Here is a 21,992-nt window from a genome sequence, read left to right on the forward strand (position 1 = left end):
CCAAAGTTGTGGCAAAATTACTTAAGGACAACAAAGTCAAGGTATTGGAGTGGCCATCACAAAGTCCTGACCTCAATCCTATAGAACATTTGTGGGCAGAACTGAAAAAGCATGTGCGAGCAAGGAGGCCTACAAACCTGACTCAGTTACACCAGCTCTGTCGGGAGGAATGGGCCAAAATGCACCCAACTTATTGTGGGAAGCTTGTGGAAGGCTACCCAAAGCGTTAAACAATTTAAAGGCAATGCTACCAAATACTAATTGAGTGTATGTGAACTTCTGACCCACTGGGAATGTGATGAAAGAAATAAAAGCTGAAATAAATCACTCTACTATTATTCTGACATTTCACATTCTTAAAATAAAGTGGTGATCCTAACTGACCTAAGACAGGGATTTTTTACTAGGATTTCCATACATGTTTCATTTTAAAACAGCTTAACTATTTATCTGTACATGGAATTTTATTTCTTTTTGTTTTACTCTTTTTTCTAATCTTTACAGGAAAATGCCACGGCACTATCTGATGTGTGGAGACATTTCACTGCAGCTAATGTAGAAGGAAAAGCTTTGTACATTTGCAAATACTGTGCCAAATAATATGTGAAGAATGCAACAAAGATGCAGAATCATCTGGCCAAGTGCATAAAGTTCCCTCAGCGCTCCCAACAAGTGTAACCGATGTGAAATGGCAAGCTCGTTAGCGGGGTGCTAATAGCGTTTCAATTGGTGACGTCACTCGCTCTGAGACCTTGAAGTAGTTGTTCCCCTTGCTCTGCAAGGGCCGCGGCTTTTGTGGAGTGATGGGTAACGATGCTCCGAGGGTGGCTTTTGTCGATGTGTGCAGAGGGTCCCTGGTTTGAGCCCAGGTAGGGGCGAGAAGAGAGCTATACTGTTACACAAGCAACCTCTGACAAAAGTCCTATTACTTCTATTCGAGGTGAAAATTATGAATCAGACACCTTATCGATAGCAACAGCTCATAGTCCTCCTGGAATCTGAAGTTATTTTCACAAAATGGAGGAACGTACAGAAATGCAGATGAATGTCTTGCTCAAGCTGTGTATGCAACTGGTTCACATCTGATGCTCACATGCAATGTGTATTGGAAGAGATTTCTGAATGTTCTTCGCCCAGCATACACCCCTCCAACCAGGCAAGTATTATCTACTCATTTGCTGGATGCAGAGTTCAAGCGAAGGTCAAGCAAATCATAGTGAAAGCAGACTGTATTGCAATCATCTCTGATGGGTGGTCGAATGTTCATGGGCAAGGAATAATTAACTACTTCATCTTCACCCCTCAACCAGTATTCTCAAGAGCACAGACACAAGAGACAACAGACACACCGGTCTCTAAATTACAAAGGAGCCGAAGGCAGTCATCAATGACCTTGGACCCCAGAAGGTATTTGCGCTGGTGACAGACAATGCTGCGAACATGAAGGCTGCTTGGTCTAAAGTGGAGTCCTAACCTCACATCACACCCATTGGCTGTGTTGCTCATGCATTGAATCTGCTCCTCAAGGACATCATGGCACTGAAAACAATGGATACACTCTACAAGAGAGCCAAGGAAATGGTTAGGTATGTGAAGGGTCATCAAGTTATAGCAGCAATCTACCTCACCAAGCAAAGTGAGAAGAATAAGAGCACCACATTGAAGCTTCCGAGCAACACCCGTTGGGGTGGTGTTGTCATCATGTTTGACAGTCTCCTGGAGGGGAAGGAGTCTCTCCAAGAAATGGCCATATCACAGTCTGCCGATTATGGACAGCCCCATCAAGAGGATCCTCCTTGATGATGTATTTTGGGAGAGAGTGGTAAACAGTCTGAAACTCCTGAAACCTATAGCAGTAGCCATTGCACGGATTGAGGGAGACAATGCCATCCTGTCTGATGTTCAGACTCTGCTTGCAGATGTAAGAGAAGAAATCCGCACCTCCCTGCCCACTGTTGCTCCCAGCAGAGGAAACTGCAGTTCTGAAATCCATCAAAAAGAGTGAAGACTTCTGCCTGAATTCAGCTGCAGCGTACATGTTGGACCCCAAGTGTGCTGGCAAACGCATCCTGTCTGGTGCAGAGATAAACCAGGCCTGTGGTGTCATCACTACCGTGTCTCGCCACCTTGGTCTGGAAGAGGGCAAGGTCTTGGCAGTCTGGCGAAGTACACTTCTAAGCAAGGGCTTTGGGATGGAGTTGAAATATGGCAGTCATGCCAAGATATCTCATCAGCCACCTGGTGGAAGGGACTTTGTGGATCTGAGGCTCTTTCCCCTGATGCCTCCATTATCCTCCAAATCCCACCAACATCAGCCGCCTCAGAGCACAACTGGTCCTTGTTTGGGAACACTCACACCAAAGCATGCAACAGGCTGACCAATACAAGGGTTGAAAAATTCATGGCCATCCGGGCAAATTTGAGGTTTTTTGAGCCTGACAACGAGCAAATACGGCTGGAAAGTGACAGTGAAGATGAGGCCTTAGAGTCTGATGTTCAAGAGCTGGACAATGAAGAGGTCCAGGGAGAAGACATGGAAGCCTGAGAGGAAGACAAGCAAAGCTTTAGTTTCTAGACTATCATTTTACAGATGTATGTTGAAAAAGTTTTTGGGAGATGTGATGGATCATTGGGATCATTCAGTATTCCCTTTGTTTTGTTGTTCAGTGAAATCATTCCATGTGAAGAGTCAATTCATTTAATTAAAGTTCAATTCGTAACTAAATATTTGTATTTATTTCTATTGGAAGGATTTAATCATTTGTAATTATGTCTTCTTACAAGGTGAAAGGTGTATGTTTCTGTCTCCATATGATATGGTAAATATATTCAACGCAAAAATGCAACGTGAATGGTATTAATATGAATTTGCATATGTTTTAGTTAATATATTTCCGTTAATTCCCACAGAAATTTTCCACCTCTGAATATTCCCCAAAATGTGATTCTAGCCAGGACAACAACCTCTCTCGCAATGTGCGCAAACAGGCCCCCATTAACATCAACAGGGCTGTAGTGGTGCGGGTCGAGAGTTTCAAGTTCCTTGGTGTCCACATCACCAACGAACTATCATGGTCAAAACACACCAAGACAGTTGTGAAGAGGGCACGACAACACCTTTTCCACCTCAGGAGACTGAAAAGATTTGGCATGGGTCCCCAGATCCTCAAAAAGTTCTACAGCTGCACCATTGAGAGCATCCTAACCGGTTGCATTACCGCCTGGTATGGCAACTGTTCGGCATCTGATCGTAAGGCGCTACAGAGGATAATGGGTTTGGCCCAGTACATCACTAGGGCCAAGCTTCCTGACATCCAGGGCCTATATACTAGGTGGTGCCAAGTCATAGACTAGTCAATCTGCTACCTCATGGCAAACGGTAACGGAGCACCAATTCTAGGACCAAAAGGCTCCTTCACAGCTTCTACCCCCATGCCATAAGACTGCTGAACATCTAAACTAATCCAATTTTCACCTGGACTATTTACTTTGACCCCCCCCTCCCCCCTTTGTTTGAACACTGCTGCTACTCGCTGTTTATTATCTATGCATAGTCACTTTACAATTTACATTGATTAACCTGTACCCCCGCACATTGACATCGGTACCGGTCCCTCATGTACAGTGCCTTGCGAAAGTATTCGGCCCCCTTGAACTTTGCGACCTTTTGCCACATTTCAGGCTTCAAACATAAAGATATAAAACTGTATTTTTTTGTGAAGAATCAACAACAAGTGGAACACAATCATGAAGTGGAACAACATTTATTGGATATTTCAAACTTTTTTAACAAATCAAAAACTGAAAAATTGGGCGTGCAAAATTATTCAGCCCCCTTAAGTTAATACTTTGTAGCGCCACCTTTTGCTGCGATTACAGCTGTAAGTCGCTTGGGGTATGTCTCTATCAGTTTTGCACATCGAGAGACTGACATTTTTTCCCATTCCTCCTTGCAAAACAGCTCGAGCTCAGTGAGGTTGGATGGAGAGCATTTGTGAACAGCAGTTTTCAGTTCTTTCCACAGATTCTCGATTGGATTCAGGTCTGGACTTTGACTTGGCCATTCTAACACCTTGTATTTCTCCCATAACTCATCAAACTCACTGTCACATCAGTTTTTCCACACAATTGTGGGCACTGCGGATGAATTGGATGCCAGTGTACAGATCAGTTGCTTCAACCTTAAGTAACTTGTTAGGGGGATCGAGCAGGCGTGAACCATGAAGGCAATGAATCTGAAGCTCGGGTCAGAAACAGCTTTCAATAGGCCCACAGCCTCAGGTCGCACCTCTGTACCGTAGCAGCGGGTACTCTCGATTTCTCTGAGCAGATGGAAGATGCTGTCCAGAGATTTTATAATAATGACACTCACCGTGGCCAGATGACCAGTTTCAGTTTTTCTCCTGTATATTGTTTGTTTCCTGAGGAACTTGTAAATGGAATTACACACATTAAAAAAGTCATCCAATGCACCCTCAGAGGACATAGTGTGCACTATGACTAAATGCAGCTAGTGGTTAAAGCAATGCACATACGGCACTTCCCGATTCAGCTTGTCCTGCACTACCTTTTGCATGCCCCCATGTTACACTGGCGCCATCATAACATTGACTAAGAATCGTTAACATTTGTTAACTGACAGGACCAAGTTAGTCAGCGATAAAGCAGCACATTCTTTACTCGTTGCCATTGATAGTAGCCGCTCACAAACACGGTTGTTTTCGCCCACTTAACGGAATACAATTGAAGTGTTCTCGCACCCGGGTTGGGTCTTTAGTCCCATACACTTTAAGTGTGTACCACGAATCACCTACTACCTCACTCATGTTTCGTTCTGGATGTTATGAGATGTGTATGTGGCATTGTGGGGAATTGTGCTTAAGGCAAGTTCTTTGTCTTTCCTGAGCGTGTAATCTAACATTGCCAGGAATAGTCCACCCCCCCCTCCCCTCTTGCATCCAAAGTTCCCGAGAGGAAGCTCATTAACAGCAAGAAATTCCACAATGTCCACAATCGATGCCAAATACATACGATTTCTTGCAAGCTGTGCAGAAATAACAGGTGTTGAAATCTCTGCTCCCTGTGCATTCCTTGCTTGTCTTTCTGTCCAAAGTAACATGCATTTCAAATGTTCTTTGCTTGATGTGTGCCTCCCCAGTCCCTTGTTGCTATCAATGGCATGCTGGCAGTTATTATATCTGTAAGGGTTTTCCCCCTCTTCCTCTGAAGAGGTGTAGCAAGGATCGGACCAAGATGCAGAGGGGTAAGTGTCCATGTTTTTAATATGAAAAAAACTCAACGTGAACACTAATACAAAAACGTGAACATAACCGAAACAGTACCGTGTGGCAAACAAACACAGACACGGAAACAAACACCCACAAACCAACAGTGAAACCCAGGCTACCTAAGTATGATTCTCAATCAGAGACAACTAACAACACCTGCCTCTGATTGAGAACCATACTAGGCCGAACACAGAAATAGAAAAACATAGATACACAAAACATAGACTGCCCACCCCAACTCACACCCTGACCATACTAAATAAAGGCAAAACAAAGGAAAATAAAGGTCAGAACGTGACAATATCCAGTTTGGGTGAATGCCTTATCGGTGTTAGCATTGGAGCCGATGTAACACTTTCAACAAGGATAGTAGAAAGCTGCATCTGCCTTGCAGGAATATTCCAGCCACTCTCTGCCTTTGAACCACACGCTACAAAATGCCCGTTTTCTCCCACAGTACAGGCAGGTTGGGTATTTCCCCAGACAAACCCGCGCTGGCTCTTCATCACCGAGGCCGTCAGGCACTAATGGAGGCGTCGGTGCTTGTATTAACCTGGCAGTGTGCTGCTGCTAGGTTTGGTCTTGGCGGCTGCAGGCCCCTCCTCGGGTTGGTTACCTCCTATGTCACCAGGCTGCAAGATGGTTGCGCAGGTACCTTTGCTGCTGGGCTCGACGGCCTTGGCCTCGGTGATTAGCGTCAGCTCAGCGGCCTTGGCCTCTGTGGCAGGCTTCTCTCCCTCCTCGCCGCTTTGATCCGATGCTGCCATTGTGCCCTGGCGAAGCCACTTTCTAGTATCCACCATGCTATCAGCTACCTACCTAAATGTTAACATTAGCTCAATTCCATCCAGCTGAGCGGTGAAAGTTTTTTTTTCTTCGTAGTACGTAACTTTGAAAGTAAACCTAAACCGTCAAATTGAAGGCCAATCAAAATGTGAAGGCCAATCAAAATTAGTTTATTTTTAACTGGTAAAATGTGTATGACATACGTATGATGCATGCAAGGGAATTGTATGAATGAAGCATACACAACAAATCGGTTGGGCATGACGGAGGGGGCAGATTGTGGGACAGAATATGGATACAAAACTGAGGGGGCACAATATTCCAACTAAGGGGGCAATGCCCCCCTTTGCACCCTCGTGGCGCTGGGCCTGGTTATGAATACTCCTTCCTTTAATGAAAGATGATTGAATTTCACTGATTATATCATCAAGGCCTTGTTTCAGCCTATTGACATAGACATGGGCTAGTAACTTATTGTCAGTTGCCAACAATGTGATTGGTCTCCAATTGTCCAGGTAAAGAGAGTCCTTCTTTGGTTTGGGTATAAGAACTATTAGTCCCTGTCTCAAAGAAGGAGGTAAGATAGCATTAGCAATACCCTCTTTGTAGACCAAAAGCAATAACTCTCTAATATCAGGCCAAAAATGTTGATAGAATTCAGGAGACCACCATTCCAGTCCAGAAGATTTACCTATAGGCATTTGTTTAATGGCTTGGTCCAACTCAGTAATATCTACATCAGAATCACCTGTTTAGCCTTTTTTCTATAGGCTAAACAGAGTTATTAAAGGAATCAAAAAAGGAATCCAAGTTGCCTTCCCAAAGATGACATTGATATAGTGAACAGTAGAAAGTGTATTTTCTTATTAATCACTTCAAAATCATCAGATATAGTGTCATTTACATAAATGGATTAAATCCTATTCCTACTATGCATACTTTTCTCCAAATTAAAGAAATAAGATGTTTTTTTTCTCACCTTTTTCAATCCATTTGGCCTTTGAATGGATGAAGGCATCATGTGCCTTATCGTTGTATATGTCGTTCACGTTGGCTTTTAGCAAGCTGTGGTTTTTCATTTTCATTTAAATCAAGTTTATTGCTCAGCCTGTTAATATCAACAATAATATCCATGAGCTTGATGAATCTTTTCCGAACTAGCATTTTACCAGTAGCTACGGGACCCGTAGCCAGCAAGACATCGAATTCTGAATTTAATCATTTCCCATTTGTTAGTAGGAGAAAGAGCAGAATCGAGACAGGTCTCTCTGATAAGAGCTTTAGACTGTAAACAAAATGACTCATTCTTTCAAATAAAATAATGAAATGTTCAATATGTTTTAGAAAATCTCTTTGTCATTATCAAAAGAATAATGGAACAATGGTCTGTCAGAGGAGATGAAGAAATACTACATTCACTGACAAGATTCATAAAATTGGAAGATACCAACCAATAATAATTTCTATATTTGAATTGCCTGTCGCTAGTTAAACCAATAAAAAAAAAATTAAGTTGGATTCTGAGAACGCCAAATATCGGAAAGGTGAAAGTTGGAGCAGAAATGTATAATTAAGTTATTTTAAAAATGGGCTGAATGCCTGGTGGGATACCTATCCATCCAGTCATCAGGAGCCCCTCATGCCATATGGTCCATCCTGATATTGAACATGCTGTAATTATCTTCAACCACCTTTGACTCCGGAGACGAATGCGGGACCCGTAGCCAGTTAACGTTATAATGTAGGTAGCTGTCTATATTATTGTGATTAAATTACATAATTTTTTAAATAAAAGTGCCATTTTACACAAACGTTAGCGTTTGCTTCGAATGCCGACCGTGTGTATGACAAGCACAGCTAGCATGCAGCGATTGCTAAATTGGATAGCAAGACTGGCTAATGTAAGTTAGCAGCTAGCAAGTTAACTAGATACAATGTAATAGTTTTGTCAAATTGTTGCTATAGCTTAAATGTTATGAATAGTTATCGATTTGGCCCATTGTCATATCAGTCCCGTGTTTTAGCTAGGTTTGCTGGTGAGCTATTTTCTTCTGGACTAAGTGGACAGACATAGTCTGCAAGATTTGTTTTGCTTGTTTTGTTTTGCCTATTTAACAAATCTAAATGTTTTTTTCTTGATAGCAGAAGTTAGCAAATGGTTATCTAATGTCATGTTAAAACCTGTTGAGAGCCTTTAATCTGCTAGGTAGTGGAAGAATATGACGTAAGTATGACTGACTAATACATCGACATCAGCCTGCTGTGTTGACTTCGGCCAAATATGGACGGCCACTGCTGGTGTTGTTGGATCAAATCAAATGTATTGGTCACACACACATGGTTAGCAGATGTTAATGCGTGTGTAGCGAAATACTTGTGCTTCTAGTTTCTGACAGTGCAGTAATATCTAACAAGTAATCTATCAATTCCCACACTACTACCTAATACACACAAATCTAAAGGGGTGAATGAGAATATGTACATATACAAATATGGACGAGTGATGGCCGAGCAGCAAAGGCAAGGTGCAATAGCTGGTATAAAATACAGTATATACATGTGATATGAGTAATGTACGATATGTAAACATTATTTAAAGTGGCAGTGTTTAAAGTGACTAGTGATCCATTTATTAAAGTGGCCAGTGATTGGGTCTCAATGTAGGCACCAGCCCCTCTGAGTTAGTGGTTGCTGTCTGGTGGCCTTGAGATAGAAGCTGTTTTTCAGTCTCTCTGTCCCAGCTTTGATGCACCTGTACTGACCTCGCCTTTTGGATAGTAGCGATGTGAACAGGCAGTGGCTCGGGTGGTTGTTGTCCTTGATTATCTTTTTGGTGGGGGAATGTGCGGGCTGTCATAAATCCATACTGTATGTGTTTGTTTGAGCTGATTTTATTATCACTGCCACCTAATGTTGCTATAAAATGTCTATAACAATCAATCCTGTAGTTCATTTAGGCATTTCTGCTCATGTCAACATTCATCTGTCATTGTTATGATATTGGTCTTTGTGCTCTTTCTCTGGTAGTTACTAAAACTATTTTGTTCCCCCTCTTCTGTATTTCAGTGTGATTCAAGACAGCTTCTCTCAGCAGCAACCCATGGCTGGCTTCAGGCAAGAGGATGTGGAGGTGTTCTACGATATGGGGGAGGAGCTGGGGAGGTTAGTTCTGACATCTGTAGGGCTAACTACTATTACTATCTGAGAGCGCACAGATTCTTCTGCTTTTTCAAGATCGGACGTGTTTGTGTGATACTGTTTTGCTGGATGATACTAGCCTTGACTTGATTCAGCTTGCCCGGTGCATCAGTGGGTAGAGTTCGCAATTCAGGGCGAGTGAGGTAAACTCTAAACCTGGCCTACCCAGCACATCAGACAGTTTCAATCAAGTATGCCTACTAATGAATATGTTTTCAATGAGGTGGTAGAATAATGCAGATCTCTTATCACCTTTTCGTTCTCGCTTGCATGTGAAGTGAAACACAATTTCTCCAATCTTTTTAATATAGAATCCGTTGTTTGACTCTCATAATTGATATACCAGTATAATACCACTTATTTAACTTGAAAATGCATAGCAGGAGGAAAACATCCATTGGCACATCCCCAGTGTATTTGTGGGACTGTTTATTAAACTGCATTGCACTCTGCCTTGTTATACAAGCTCTGTTTTTAGCAAGTCCTTGTAAACTAAACAGAGCTAGAGCAATAGAATGAGTCATGTGCTTGTAGAGGATTAAAACCTGACTTCATCTCAAATGGCACCCTATTCCCTTCATAGCGCACTACTTGAACATAGTGCTTTATATGGAAGTAGGGTTTTTTGCTACAGTGTTGCAGCAGAAGAATTACATAATTGTGTTGGGTACTAACTTCTAAACTTGAAGTATCCTTATTCATGTTACCATATTAGAACTGAGGGTAATGGAAATCTACTGAGTGAGAAAGGGGAGTGCAGGAAGAACATGTTATTGTTAAATCTCAGGTATCCTATGGAGAAGAGAAGTGCCACAGTCTGGTTTCAGTCAACAGATAAGGTAGGACAGCCATGAGTTGGGGAGGAGTGAGGAATTTGGGCATTTATTTTCTGTCCATGCCTCTAGGTTTAGACTTACTGTGAGAGTAGGGGAGACTAAGTTTGCTCAGGAAACTGCAGGAGTTAATGTTCTCCTGTGACGGATTTCCATCATTTGGATTCTGGAGAGGTTATTTTTGAGATCAATGTAGAACCGCAATAAAATAAAAATGGGGGGGAGGGGGGTGACATTGCCTAATACAGAGAAGCTGTTCTACAAAATATATTCCCAAATAAATGTTTTCTTAAGTATTTTATTTTTTCTGTTAAGCTGTGTACACTGAACTGACATGAATGATTGTTGCTGACACTCCAACGTTCAGATGAAGGGAATTAAATAGTCTATAATGCGCACCACCGCAGCGCTCAATTCAAACAGTGGTGTGAAGCCTACAGGGAAACATGTATTCTGGCAAGCAGTCAATGCACAATAATTCTTAATGCAATCACATTAACACTTTTAAAAGCACTTTTGGCAAATGTAATTTGAAAGCAGTTTTGGCCTAAAAAAAAAGAGGGAATCACAGTTTTCCATTGCTACCACATTTATTTCTCTACTCCTTCAATTGCGCAAGTGGTATGTTTTGACAAATGTAGTTACAAGCATGTTAGGGGCAGCTGCATAACAGAGCTCTTAAAGGGGCAATTGTTTCTTAAAAGGGCAATGACATAGGCCTACTTCGTAATAGAAACAACAACAAAAAATGTGGGTAGTGAATAATAATAATTCATTTATAATAACAATCAGGATGTTGTGTCCAATGGGGTAAATGTAAAGGGACAAACGCCATGCTTTAGCCTACGTACATTTTCAGTGGTGATGCATCACATGGGGCAGGTGGGGCTCCAGCAGATTTGCATGCAATTCTGTTATTTCATGTCACGACAATAAATCAGTTGGCAAACTATTTTATTTTATTTTAGAAAATTGCTTTATCTAATAAAGCATATGTGTTCGCTTTCCCATTGTCTCTGTTTGTTTTGGTACATTTTCATCTCCAAAATGCAGCTGTCTCAGCCTCGCTCTGTGCTTTCTGTGGTGGAGGGGCAGACAGAGAAAGTACTGTGTGTACACTACCAGTCAAAAGCTTTAGAACACCCCCACCTTTCCATTTTTTATAGAAATTTAAGCAGTTCAAGTCCAGTGAATAACCTGAAATGGTACAAAGGTAAGCGGTAAACTGCCAGAGGTTTTAAAAAAAGTTTAGGTTACCAAAAGCTGAAAAAATAATTTACATTTCAGAGTTATATTTTTTTTAAAGGCCTTTTTCAGGGAACAAGTAATGGGTTAACAACTTACAGCTGATCTGCAGAAATGGAAGTAAATTAAGCCTTGAAGGTTGATGTTAACAATTCCTACAGGTCTCCCAACTTTTGTTGATACAAACCCGTACAAACCCCCTGTCTGTATAAAAGCAGTGTTGGAACAGACTGTGTTACTACACCCTCTTAAGCATTATTTGGACAATATTGTACTGCAAGAAAGTAGTATATTGCTATCATAATGTCGAGAAAAAGGACATTAACAAAGGAAGACAGATAAACCCTATAACCCAATAAAAACTGGAAAAATGGAGGTGTTCTAAAACTTTTGACTGGTAGTACAGGTGTCGTTTATCTTCTCTGGTTGTACGTGATTGGCTCAGGGTGCTGTCACTCATGAGGACACTACGTCCCCGCAGCACCTGCTGGGAGAGCTAGCCAGCAAAAGCAGGGTGCACCTGATACAATGATTGTTCTCGATTATATTGACTGATTGGTTCTGTATGGGGTGACGAAAGCCCCTCTTCGGTGCTCCATTGGTTTAAGGTAGAAGTTCCCGCCCAATAAGGCTCATTGTCATTGGCCAAAGATAAACCAACGTCTTGTGCCCGTTAACTCTGGACTGATGTGTCAACTTCATAGCTAGCTAGTTGATTACCACACGCTGTTTCCACGTCTTTAAGCTAGGTAGCGTAGCTATGTAGCTTAGTTATGTCCTAGAAAATAATTTTCTACCTTTAGTATTATGAAGGAAATGTGTATAGAACGCCTGGTGCTCATTATTCACCTAAACTTTAAAATATGTCCATCCAATAAAATAAAGCATGCTGGAAAATGAGATTCAGGTCGAGTGGTTGGTGGTGGATCATGTAGCAGTTGCTAACATTTGTTTTGACGTAGGCTAGCTATAATATCCTATAGGCTACATGCATTATAGTTGATGTTTGATGGCAGACTGTATTAGGCATGGAACCACATGTAAAATAAGGGTTAGTTATACATATCTTTGATGGAAGTGTGCAATAGATTGAGCAAGAGAATAGTTGCATGTTGTTAACCGGGGCCCTTTATAACAGGCAGGCAGACACAGAATATTGCAGACAGATTACTAGCTCGTTTACACAAGAAAAGTCTGCTGGACTACCGTGGTCTTCTGTGCAATAAGAGCTAAAGATATGGGAAGTAGCCATAAACTGATAATAACCCATGTTATAACGTTTGTCTGTGGCTCAAAACTCATTTATGTGATTCAATGTGTAGTCAGTGTAGTGTACTGGTTTCGATGCCTATGAGCTTTGTTGATTGAGTTTGCCCCACAAATATTTTCATTTTAAAATCACTCCTGTACATTTTATAGACACTATTTTGCATCAGTTGAGCAACAGGTGATAATGCCTATTGCTAATAGCACATCTGATAATATAGACCATGGGCTATATGCATGGTCCAATGTTTTTTTTTCAATGTTTCACCAATATGTTATTTCACTCATTTCTGGAGGTGGAAATTATATTCTAGATGGTATCAGCGTCATTTTATTTTCATTAATGTTGGAGTAGAATGTCCTTTTTAAAAAGCTTCTCAGACCTTCTACATAACAATGATCCCAGGGAGGACCACGGACCCCCTAAGAAAAGGGACTGGGATTGGTCAAGCTCAGTTAAATACATGTACAAAATTATAATTTTTCCCTAAAAGCATGATGGTCATAGACTTTCTTACAGGCCGGTGACATCACGACTTCCCATCAAAACAACTCCTTGAATGCCCTACTCCTTGAAATTTGCAGTTGTCTAAAAAACACTATTTTGTGATTTAAAAAAAAAAAATGCTTTAGTGTGCACTTTACTGTATACTTTTATACTTATACACTTTTGAACAGTAAAAGTTCAAAAGTCACTGGTGAACGTCTTTAAGTTTCAGTCATAGGATTTATTTTTGTTTAGACTCCTGGGAAAGGGCTTGCAGACATACATTAAATGGCAGAGCAGAAAATGCATTTCTTTGCAGACACACAATAACCTAAGACATTCCGTTAGGAACGGATTCACTCTCTGGAATGCAGCCTTCATAGCTTCTTCTTCCTATAGCATTATCATGCGCTAAATCAAATGTTGGGTGATTTTAGATTTTTTTTGTCACCCACTTTACATTTGCTAATGGTCTTCATCTTATTACATCAAAGTTATGAACCTGCCAGCCAGTGTGTTGCAATGCAGCCACTGAACACGAGCCTATACAATCTGTAGTCAAGATTGGTATATTGCTTCAAATCGGGATTTTCCTAGAGAGCTATCTGATTGTGGCCCAGTCACTCTTTCCTGTGTATTCTATGTTCATGTTTTACTTTGTATCATCATTCTCATGATGTCATTTCCCCCCTCCCCTCAGCGGACAGTTTGCCATCGTACGGAAGTGTAAAGAGAAGCCCTCTGGCTCTGAGTACGCCGCCAAATTCATCAAGAAGCGTCGCCTGTCGTCTAGCCGCCGTGGCGTTAGCCGCGAGGAGATCGAGAGGGAGGTGAACATCCTGAGAGAGATCCAGCACAGCAACATCATAACGCTACACGACATCTTCGAGAACAAGACCGACGTCATCCTTATCCTGGAGCTGTAAGGGAGACTAGATGATACCAGGGTCATATTCATAAATAATGTCAGAGTAGAAATTCTGATCTAGGATCAGTTTTGTCTTTAAAAAATCACAATTCATGAGATAGGGGCGGCAGGTAGCCTGGTGGTTAGAGCATTGGGCCAGTAACCAAATGGTTGCTAGATAGAATCCCCGAGCTGACGAGGTAAAAATCTGTCGTTCTGCCCCTGAACAAGGCACTGTTCAGAACCCACTGTTCCTATGCCGTCGTTGTAAATAAGATTTTGTTGTTAACTGACTTGCCTAGTTAAATAAAGGTTCAATAAAAAAAGAAAGAAAAAACATAGATATGGGGACGTGATCCTAGAACAGCACAATACTCTGAGACATTTTATACATACGGCCACAAACCTGGGTTCAAATTAGCCTGTGTGACATTCTGTTCCTGCTCTCTTGTTAAGTGAAAAATCCCAAAACATCCTGATGTGGTTCTGTTGAGATGCTAGTTGTGTGTGTTGTTTTAGAGATTCATCTGTTTATGTTGTGTTTCAGGGTGTCTGGGGGGGAGCTGTTTGACTTCTTGGCAGAGAAGGAGTCTTTAACAGAGGAGGCTGCCACACAGTTCCTCAAACAGATCCTGGATGGGGTCCACTACCTGCACTCCAAATGCATAGCTCACTTTGACCTCAAGGTACACACACACACACAGATCCCGGACGGGGTCTACTACCTGCAGTGCCACACTCCAAACGCATCGCGCACTTTGATCTCAAAGTGGACTGTAGGCTGCGGAGCTGGGTAAACCAGGGTCATGTTCAACGAAAAACATTTTGCAATGGAATACACTTCTTATTCTTAAGTCCAGGTTGTCTCTAGTGCCTAGTGAACACCATCCAGGCTGGTGTTTTCAACAGTCATCCTTATTAAACACATACACTATATATACAAAATTATGTGGACACACCTTCAAATTAGTAGATTCGGCTATTTCAGCCACACCCGTTGCTGACAGATGTATAAAATCGAGTACACAGCCATGCAATCAGCCATGCAAACATTGGAAGTAGAATGGTCTTACTGAATAGTTCAGTGACTTTCAACGTGGCACCGTCATAGGATGCCATCTTTCCAACAAGCAGTTTGTCAGATTTCTGCCCTGCTAGAGCTGCTCTGGTCAACTGTAAGGGCTGTTGTTGTGAAGTGGAAACGTCTAGGAACAACAACGGCTCAGCTGCAAAGTGGTAGGCCACACAAGCTCACAGAATGGGACTGCCGAGTACTGTAGCGGGTAAAACTCTTCTGTCCACGGTTGCAACACTCACTTCCGAGTTGCAAACTGCCTCTGGAAGCAACGTCAGCACAATAACTGTTTGTCTGGAGCTTCATGAAATGGGTTTCCATGCCAGAGCAGCCACACACAAGCCTAAGATCACCATGCGCAATGCCAAGCGTCGGCTGGAGTGGTCTAAAGCTCGCTGCCATTGGACTCCAGAGCAGTGGAAATGCGTTCTCTGGAGTGATGAATCACGCTTTACCATCTGGCAGTCCAACGGACTAATCTGGGTTTGGCGGATGCCAGGAGAACGCTACCTGCCCCAATGCATAGGGCCAACTGTAAAGTTTGGTGGATGAGGAATAATGGCCTGGGACTGTTTTTCATTGTTCGGGCTAGGTCCCTTAGTTTCAGTGAAGGGAAATATTTACACTGAAGAATACAATGACATTCTAGACGATTCTGTGCTTCCAACTCTGTGGCAACAGTTTGGGGAAGGCCATACAGAAATGGTTTGTTGAGATCGGTGTGGAAGAACTTGACTGGCCTGGACAGAGCCCTGACCGCAACCCCATCTAACGCCTTTTGGATTAATTGGAACGCCGACTGCGAGCCAGGCCTAATCGCCCAACATCAGAATGGAAGCAAGTCCCCGCAGCAATGTTCCAACATCTAGTGGAAAGCCTTCCCAGAAGAGTGGAGGCTGTTATAGCAGAAAAGGGGAGACAAGCTCCATTCCCATGATTTTGGAATGAGATGTTTGACAAGCAGGTGTCCACATACTTTTGGTCATGTAGTGTACCATGATAGTATACTGTTTAGGATATTATAATAATAGTAATAATCATTCAGGTCAGTTATTTATTTTCGACATATGACGTTGTTATTATATTTCAAAACATCTGTAGTGTATCCATTCTCTTCTAACTTGTATTATGGAATGCTTGTTTGTTTTTGTTGCAGCCGGAGAACATTATGCTGCTGGATAAGAATGTTCCCAACCCCAGGATCAAACTCATCGACTTCGGCATCGCTCATCAAATCAAAGCTGGGAACGAGTTTAAAAACATCTTCGGAACGCCAGAGTTCGTTGGTGAGACCCTCTTCTACCGCTCAAGACCAAAAGAGCCATGAACAGTTTTTTTAACGGCATTAGTACGGCTTTTATTTTCAAATTGATTCTTTTCACTTCGGGTTTGGATTCCCTTTGGAAAAAATAAATTCCTTATTCCTATGAAAGACATACAGTATCCATAAAATGTCTGTCCAGAAATGTTATTGTTATGGTATGCCCACATGGGGAAAATATTCTTTGACATTTATCTTATTTAGTGGAGGTCTGTTGATGTCCTTGACGACCATCTGGGTTGAATTAAAGCTTTAAAGTGATGCTGGTGTTGATGCTGCTTGTTTTACAGCTCCAGAGATAGTCAACTATGAACTGCTAGGCCTGGAGGCTGACATGTGGTAAAATGGACTAAGATCATTTAAATGTTTTTTATGATTTTGAGAATGTTTTCTTGTTGTTACTGTTGTTTCTCTCTGAGGGTAAATCTCACTAAGTTTTGTCCCTTTTGTCTCCAGGAGTATTGGAGTTATCACATACATTCTGTAAGTACTTGTTCACATTATAATGGTTGTCTCTTTTCATACAGTCAGTTGAGCAATATTAAACAGTGTTATGTTAAATTATTTCAAATCTACACACATTTTTGCATTACAAATGACAACTCTAGAAGTGACACGTATTTCTCAGTAATTCCATCATCAAAATGATGATATAGCAAGAAAGCCAATCTACTGTGTATAACGTTTGGCCATGACCTGAAAGATGACATGATACAGTACTACTGTTTTACCTCCTGTTGAGTGTTCTTATTGTGTTCTCACCATGCTGTCTGTTGGTCCTCAGGTTGAGTGGTGCCTCTCCGTTCCTGGGGGAGACCAAGCAGGAGACTCTGACCAACATCTCAGCAGTCAACTATGACTTTGACGAGGAGTACTTCAGCAACACTAGTGAGTTGGCCAAGGACTTCATCAGACGGCTGCTGGTCAAGGATCCCAAGTAAGCCTGGTTTACGCTGGACGGAATATGCCAGGGAATGCTTAACACAACATACACAAGAACCATGTACTTTGTCTGTCTTTTTTAATAGCATATTATCTTAGGGACCCGAGCAAGAAATAAAGGTTTGTACCTTGTTGCACCAATGTTAGAACTGCAAATACTAAAGCATAAAAGTAAGGAAGAAATGAGATTGATTTTCATCTCTAATCATTTAACAATGCTTCTTCCAGGAAGAGAATGACCATCGATGACAGCCTTCAGCATCCCTGGATCAAGGTAGGTACCTTTCACCATCTCATACATACTGTACCTCACATATCAGTAATCCCCAAACTACAGTGCCTTGCGAAAGTATTCGGCCCCCTTGAACTTTGCGACCTTTTGCCACATTTCAGGCTTCAAACATAAAGATATAAAACTGTATTTTTTTGTGAAGAATCAACAACAAGTGGGACACAATCCTGAAGGGGAACGACATTTATTGGATATTTTAAACTTTTTTAACAAATCAAAAACTGAAAAATTGGGCGTGCAAAATTATTCAGCCCCTTTACTTTCAGTGCAGCAAACTCTCTCCAGAGGTTCAGTGAGGAACTCTGAATGATCCAATGTTGACCTAAATGACTAATGATGATAAATACAATCCACCTGTGTGTAATCAAGTCTCCGTATAAATGCACCTGCACTGTGATAGTCTCAGAGGTCCGTTAAAAGCGCAGAGAGCATCATGAAGAACAAGGAACACACCAGGCAGGTCCGAGATACTGTTGTGAAGAAGTTTAAAGCCGGATTTGGATACAAAAAGATTTCCCAAGCTTTAAACATCCCAAAGAGCACTGTGCAAGCGATAATATTGAAATGGAAGGAGTATCAGACCACTGCAAATCTACCAAGACCTGGCCGTCCCTCTAAACTTTCAGCTCATACAAGGAGAAGACTGATCAGAGATGCAGCCAAGAGGCCCATGATCACTCTGGATGAACTGCAGAGATCTACAGCTGAGGTGGGAGACTCTGTCCATAGGACAACAATCAGTCGTATATTGCACAAATCTGGCCTTTATGGAAGAGTGGCAAGAAGAAAGCCATTTCTTAAAGATATCCATAAAAAGTGTTGTTTAAAGTTTGCCACAAGCCACCTGGGAGACACACCAAACATGTGGAAGAAGGTGCTCTGGTCAGATGAAACCAAAATTGAACTTTTTGGCAACAATGCAAAACGTTATGTTTGGCGTAAAAGCAACACAGCTGAACACACCACCCCCACTGTCAAACATGGTGGTGGCAGCATCATGGTTTGGGCCTGCTTTTCTTCAGCAGGGACAGGGAAGATGGTTAAAATTGATGGGAAGATGGATGGAGCCAAATACAGGACCATTCTGGAAGAAAACCTGATGGAGTCTGCAAAAGACCTGAGACTGGGACCGAGATTTGTCTTCCAACAAGACAATGATCCAAAACATAAAGCAAAATCTACAATGGAATGGTTCAAAAATAAACATATCCAGGTGTTAGAATGGCCAAGTCAAAGTCCAGACCTGAATCCAATCGAGAATCTGTGGAAAGAACTGAAAACTGCTGTTCACAAATGCTCTCCATCCAACCTCACTGAGCTCGAGCTGTTTTGCAAGGAGGAATGGGAAATAATTTCAGTCTCTCGATGTGCAAAACTGATAGAGACATACCCCAAGCGACTTACAGCTGTAATCGCAGCAAAAGGTGGCGCTACAAAGTATTAACTTAAGGGGGCTGAATAATTTTGCACGCCCAATTTTTCAGTTTTTGATTTGTTAAAAAAGTTTGAAATATCCAATAAATGTCGTTCCACTTCATGATTGTGTCCCACTTGTTGTTGATTCTTCACAAAAAAATACAGTTTTATATATTTATGTTTGAAGCCTGAAATGTGGCAAAAGGTCGCAAAGTTCAAGGGGGCCGAATACTTTCGCAAGGCACTGTATATCACTAACCCCCCCCCAAAAAAAATATATGCAACTGCTGGCTTATAGCACCCATTATACTGATGTTTTTTGGCCAGACAAAATAATTGAGCACCCCCCCACACACTTTTATCTACTATCCATTAAACCCCCTCCCAGGTGATCAAGAGGCGAAACGTGCGCCAGGAGGAGAGCGGAAAGAAGCCGGAGCGCAGGCGCCTGAAGACAACGCGTCTAAAGGAGTACACCATCAAGTCCCACTCCTCCATGCCCCCCAACAACACCTACGTCAACTTTGAACGCTTCTCCCAGGTGCTGGAGGAGATCGCTGCTGCCGAGGAGGGGCTGAGAGACCTGGAGCACAACCAGAGGTAGGGGGGGGGAGGGGGGTAAACGGAGGGATGGATGGATGATTCAATGAATGGGCAGATTAATTAATTAGTGATTATTAAAAACTCATATAAAGCCGTTCTAGTTGGGTACAACAATAAATCTATCCATTCATGCTAACATCCCCCTCTCTTCTCAAAGGTCATGTCAGGAGGACGTGGCTGCTCTACTCTCTATCTATGAGGAGAAGGAGGGCTGGTACAAGGAGGAGAACCAGAGCATCGCCAGCAACCTGGATCACATCCGCCAGGCTCTGCAGTGTACCCAGGCCCAGCGCAGGCAGAGTCAGGAGGATGCCCGCGCCGCCATGCTGGCTGCTAACGCACTCAAGAGGACGTTTGGGCGCCTGGAGAACCGCTACGAGGTCCTGGCGGAGCAGGTGGCGTCGGAGGTGCGCTGGGTGGAGGAGCTGGTCAGAGGGATAGAGAGGGAGAAAGACAGTCTGGTCATGCCCTGAGACCTGGCTCCAGCTTGGCTTGTAGAATAGTCCTGAGCCTGGCCTGCCTTCTAGAATCAATGACATTATTCTCATAGAATCACTGACATTAGTCTGAATCTACGCTCTTCAGTTTCTTCTTTCTAGGGCGGTCTGGTCATGGCCGATAGGCAAAGTCCTACCGGGCTGGGGCTGGAGTCACTGAATTACATTATTCTAGTTCTCAGCTTACTTCCTACTATGTCCATGTCTGTGTGTGTGTATGGTACAGTCAGGACAGTACATGTACACCAGCTCTCAGAGTTTTTCTGGTGTTGGTGTGGTTGTTGGAATCACAGACATTACTCTGCTTCTGCACTCTCAGCTTCTTCTTTGTCTGTGTGTTTGTGGCACGAACAGGGCACATATTCTACACCAGCTGTCATCAGATTCAGAATGAGGGTCCAGAGTTCTTCGGGTTAGAGAAAACGCTGGGCCCCCGATCATAATCCATGCTGCCCCTCACACACATTTGATTGGGAAAAAGGTTACTCCTCCTGTATCACTTTGTATGGAGAGAACTAGCAACGTAGAGTCCTTATTATGAATATGTTCGGTCAACAAAATATGTGTTTAATAATACATTTTCTAAATAAATGTTTAATGTTGAAGATAAGGATTTTGATTGTTATACGCAATACTGACACATTGTAAAATACGCTGTTCGTTTTTGCAGTATATTTGGTTATGATTTGGTTTTCTGCACCGGCAATCATTTTCCTAAAGAGTTTTAAGCTCCATAGTTGAAGAAATACATGGTATATGCACCTGTGTGACAGCCTTAGTCTGGCTTGGTATGTCAATTTTAAGTACGCAATCATAACATGTATCATTCACAGCTGACTGTTATAAGTAACAACATAGTACAAATTGCACAGAAATAACAGGAAATTCATGTTGATGTATTATAGGGAGATCTCAGTACTTCATCTTATTGACAGTAGGCTATCTATTCTATACCATATGTCACTCAGCTGACTTGTTGTACTGTGATGCAAATGAAACAAATGCAAACACTATAGCTGTCTTACCTAAGGAGAGAGTAGTCTTAAAATATATAGATTGTATAAACCTGTTTTGCTCTTTGTACGCTGTGCCTGGATATAGAACACCTTATTGCCTATACATAAGCAAAAACAAATTTGTAGTAATGGTTAGACATGTTAGTGAAAATACAGGCTTAGTTGCTGTCCCTCAAAACGCTTTGGGCCAGTTTCCTGGATAAAAACATGCTCAATGGAAGTTGTACATTGAATTTGGTTTTTAGCCCAGGACCAGGCTTAATCTGTGTCTGGGAAACTGCCCCGTTTGAGTACAACTATTGTACATAAGATTCTTCCCAAATGATCTGCATGATGTTAAACTATGTAAAGTATAAAACATATATATTTTTTCATTACGACCATAATAACCCACACACTTCAGACATTCCACGAGTTAGTCATTAAATCTATGCATCACATTCCATGTTCACCATAAAACTATAGAACCCTATATACTGTGTAATTCCCTCGTTTAATATTCTCATTTGCACTTAAGAATACAGCAGTGTTCCAAACTATCTCCCACTGAATTATTTTAATGTTTGCAAAATGTATAATTGGTATGTATTTATTGGTTTGAACAGTTTTAGACAGGTTTGTGTTTTAAATAAACAAGCTTAAATACATGTAGCTTAACTTTCCTTGTGTATATTTATTGTGTCCATCGAGATAACTTAATAAACATTTGATCTTCTAAAATCGAATCCTTGTGGAAAGTAATTGAGGGAAAGATTCTTACAACTTAATAAACATTTGACCAGCTAAAATCGAATCCTTATGGGCCCTGGTCAAAAGTAGT

At 41.8% G+C, this 21,992-nt stretch overlaps 1 protein-coding gene across 2 annotated transcripts; it reads left to right on the forward strand.

Annotated features, from left to right (window-relative positions):
• The first annotated feature begins 7,659 nt into the window (after nt 1-7,659).
• LOC110508314 (death-associated protein kinase 3) lies at nt 7,660-21,829 on the forward strand. 2 transcript variants are annotated; one of them, XM_021588742.2, is made up of 11 exons: nt 7,660-7,815; nt 9,141-9,236; nt 13,804-14,025; nt 14,558-14,696; nt 16,242-16,371; nt 16,697-16,745; nt 16,863-16,889; nt 17,191-17,343; nt 17,577-17,622; nt 19,445-19,656; nt 19,817-21,829. In XM_021588742.2, exons 2-11 carry the CDS (start codon nt 9,175-9,177, stop codon nt 20,130-20,132), a joined length of 1,356 nt encoding a protein of 451 aa, XP_021444417.1. In that variant the 5' UTR covers nt 7,660-7,815; nt 9,141-9,174; the 3' UTR covers nt 20,133-21,829. The 2 variants fall into 2 exon arrangements, with proteins under 2 accessions (XP_021444417.1, XP_021444418.1); XM_021588743.2 differs by lacking the exon at nt 7,660-7,815 and adding an exon at nt 7,833-7,975.
• The last annotated feature ends 163 nt before the right edge of the window (nt 21,830-21,992 follow it).

The sequence above is a fragment of the Oncorhynchus mykiss genome, chromosome 28 (assembly GCF_013265735.2).
Source record: "Oncorhynchus mykiss isolate Arlee chromosome 28, USDA_OmykA_1.1, whole genome shotgun sequence".
NCBI classification, from domain to species: domain Eukaryota; kingdom Metazoa; phylum Chordata; class Actinopteri; order Salmoniformes; family Salmonidae; genus Oncorhynchus; species Oncorhynchus mykiss.

Coding starts and splice junctions, on each gene's coding strand:
- LOC110508314 (XM_021588742.2), top strand. CDS start 9,175: ATGGCTGGCTTCAGGCAAGAGGATGTGGAGGTGTTCTACGATATGGGG. Junction 17,623..19,444: donor TTCAGCATCCCTGGATCAAG/GTAGGTACCTTT, acceptor ACCCCCTCCCAG/GTGATCAAGAGGCGAAACGT. Junction 19,657..19,816: donor GACCTGGAGCACAACCAGAG/GTAGGGGGGGGG, acceptor CTCTTCTCAAAG/GTCATGTCAGGAGGACGTGG.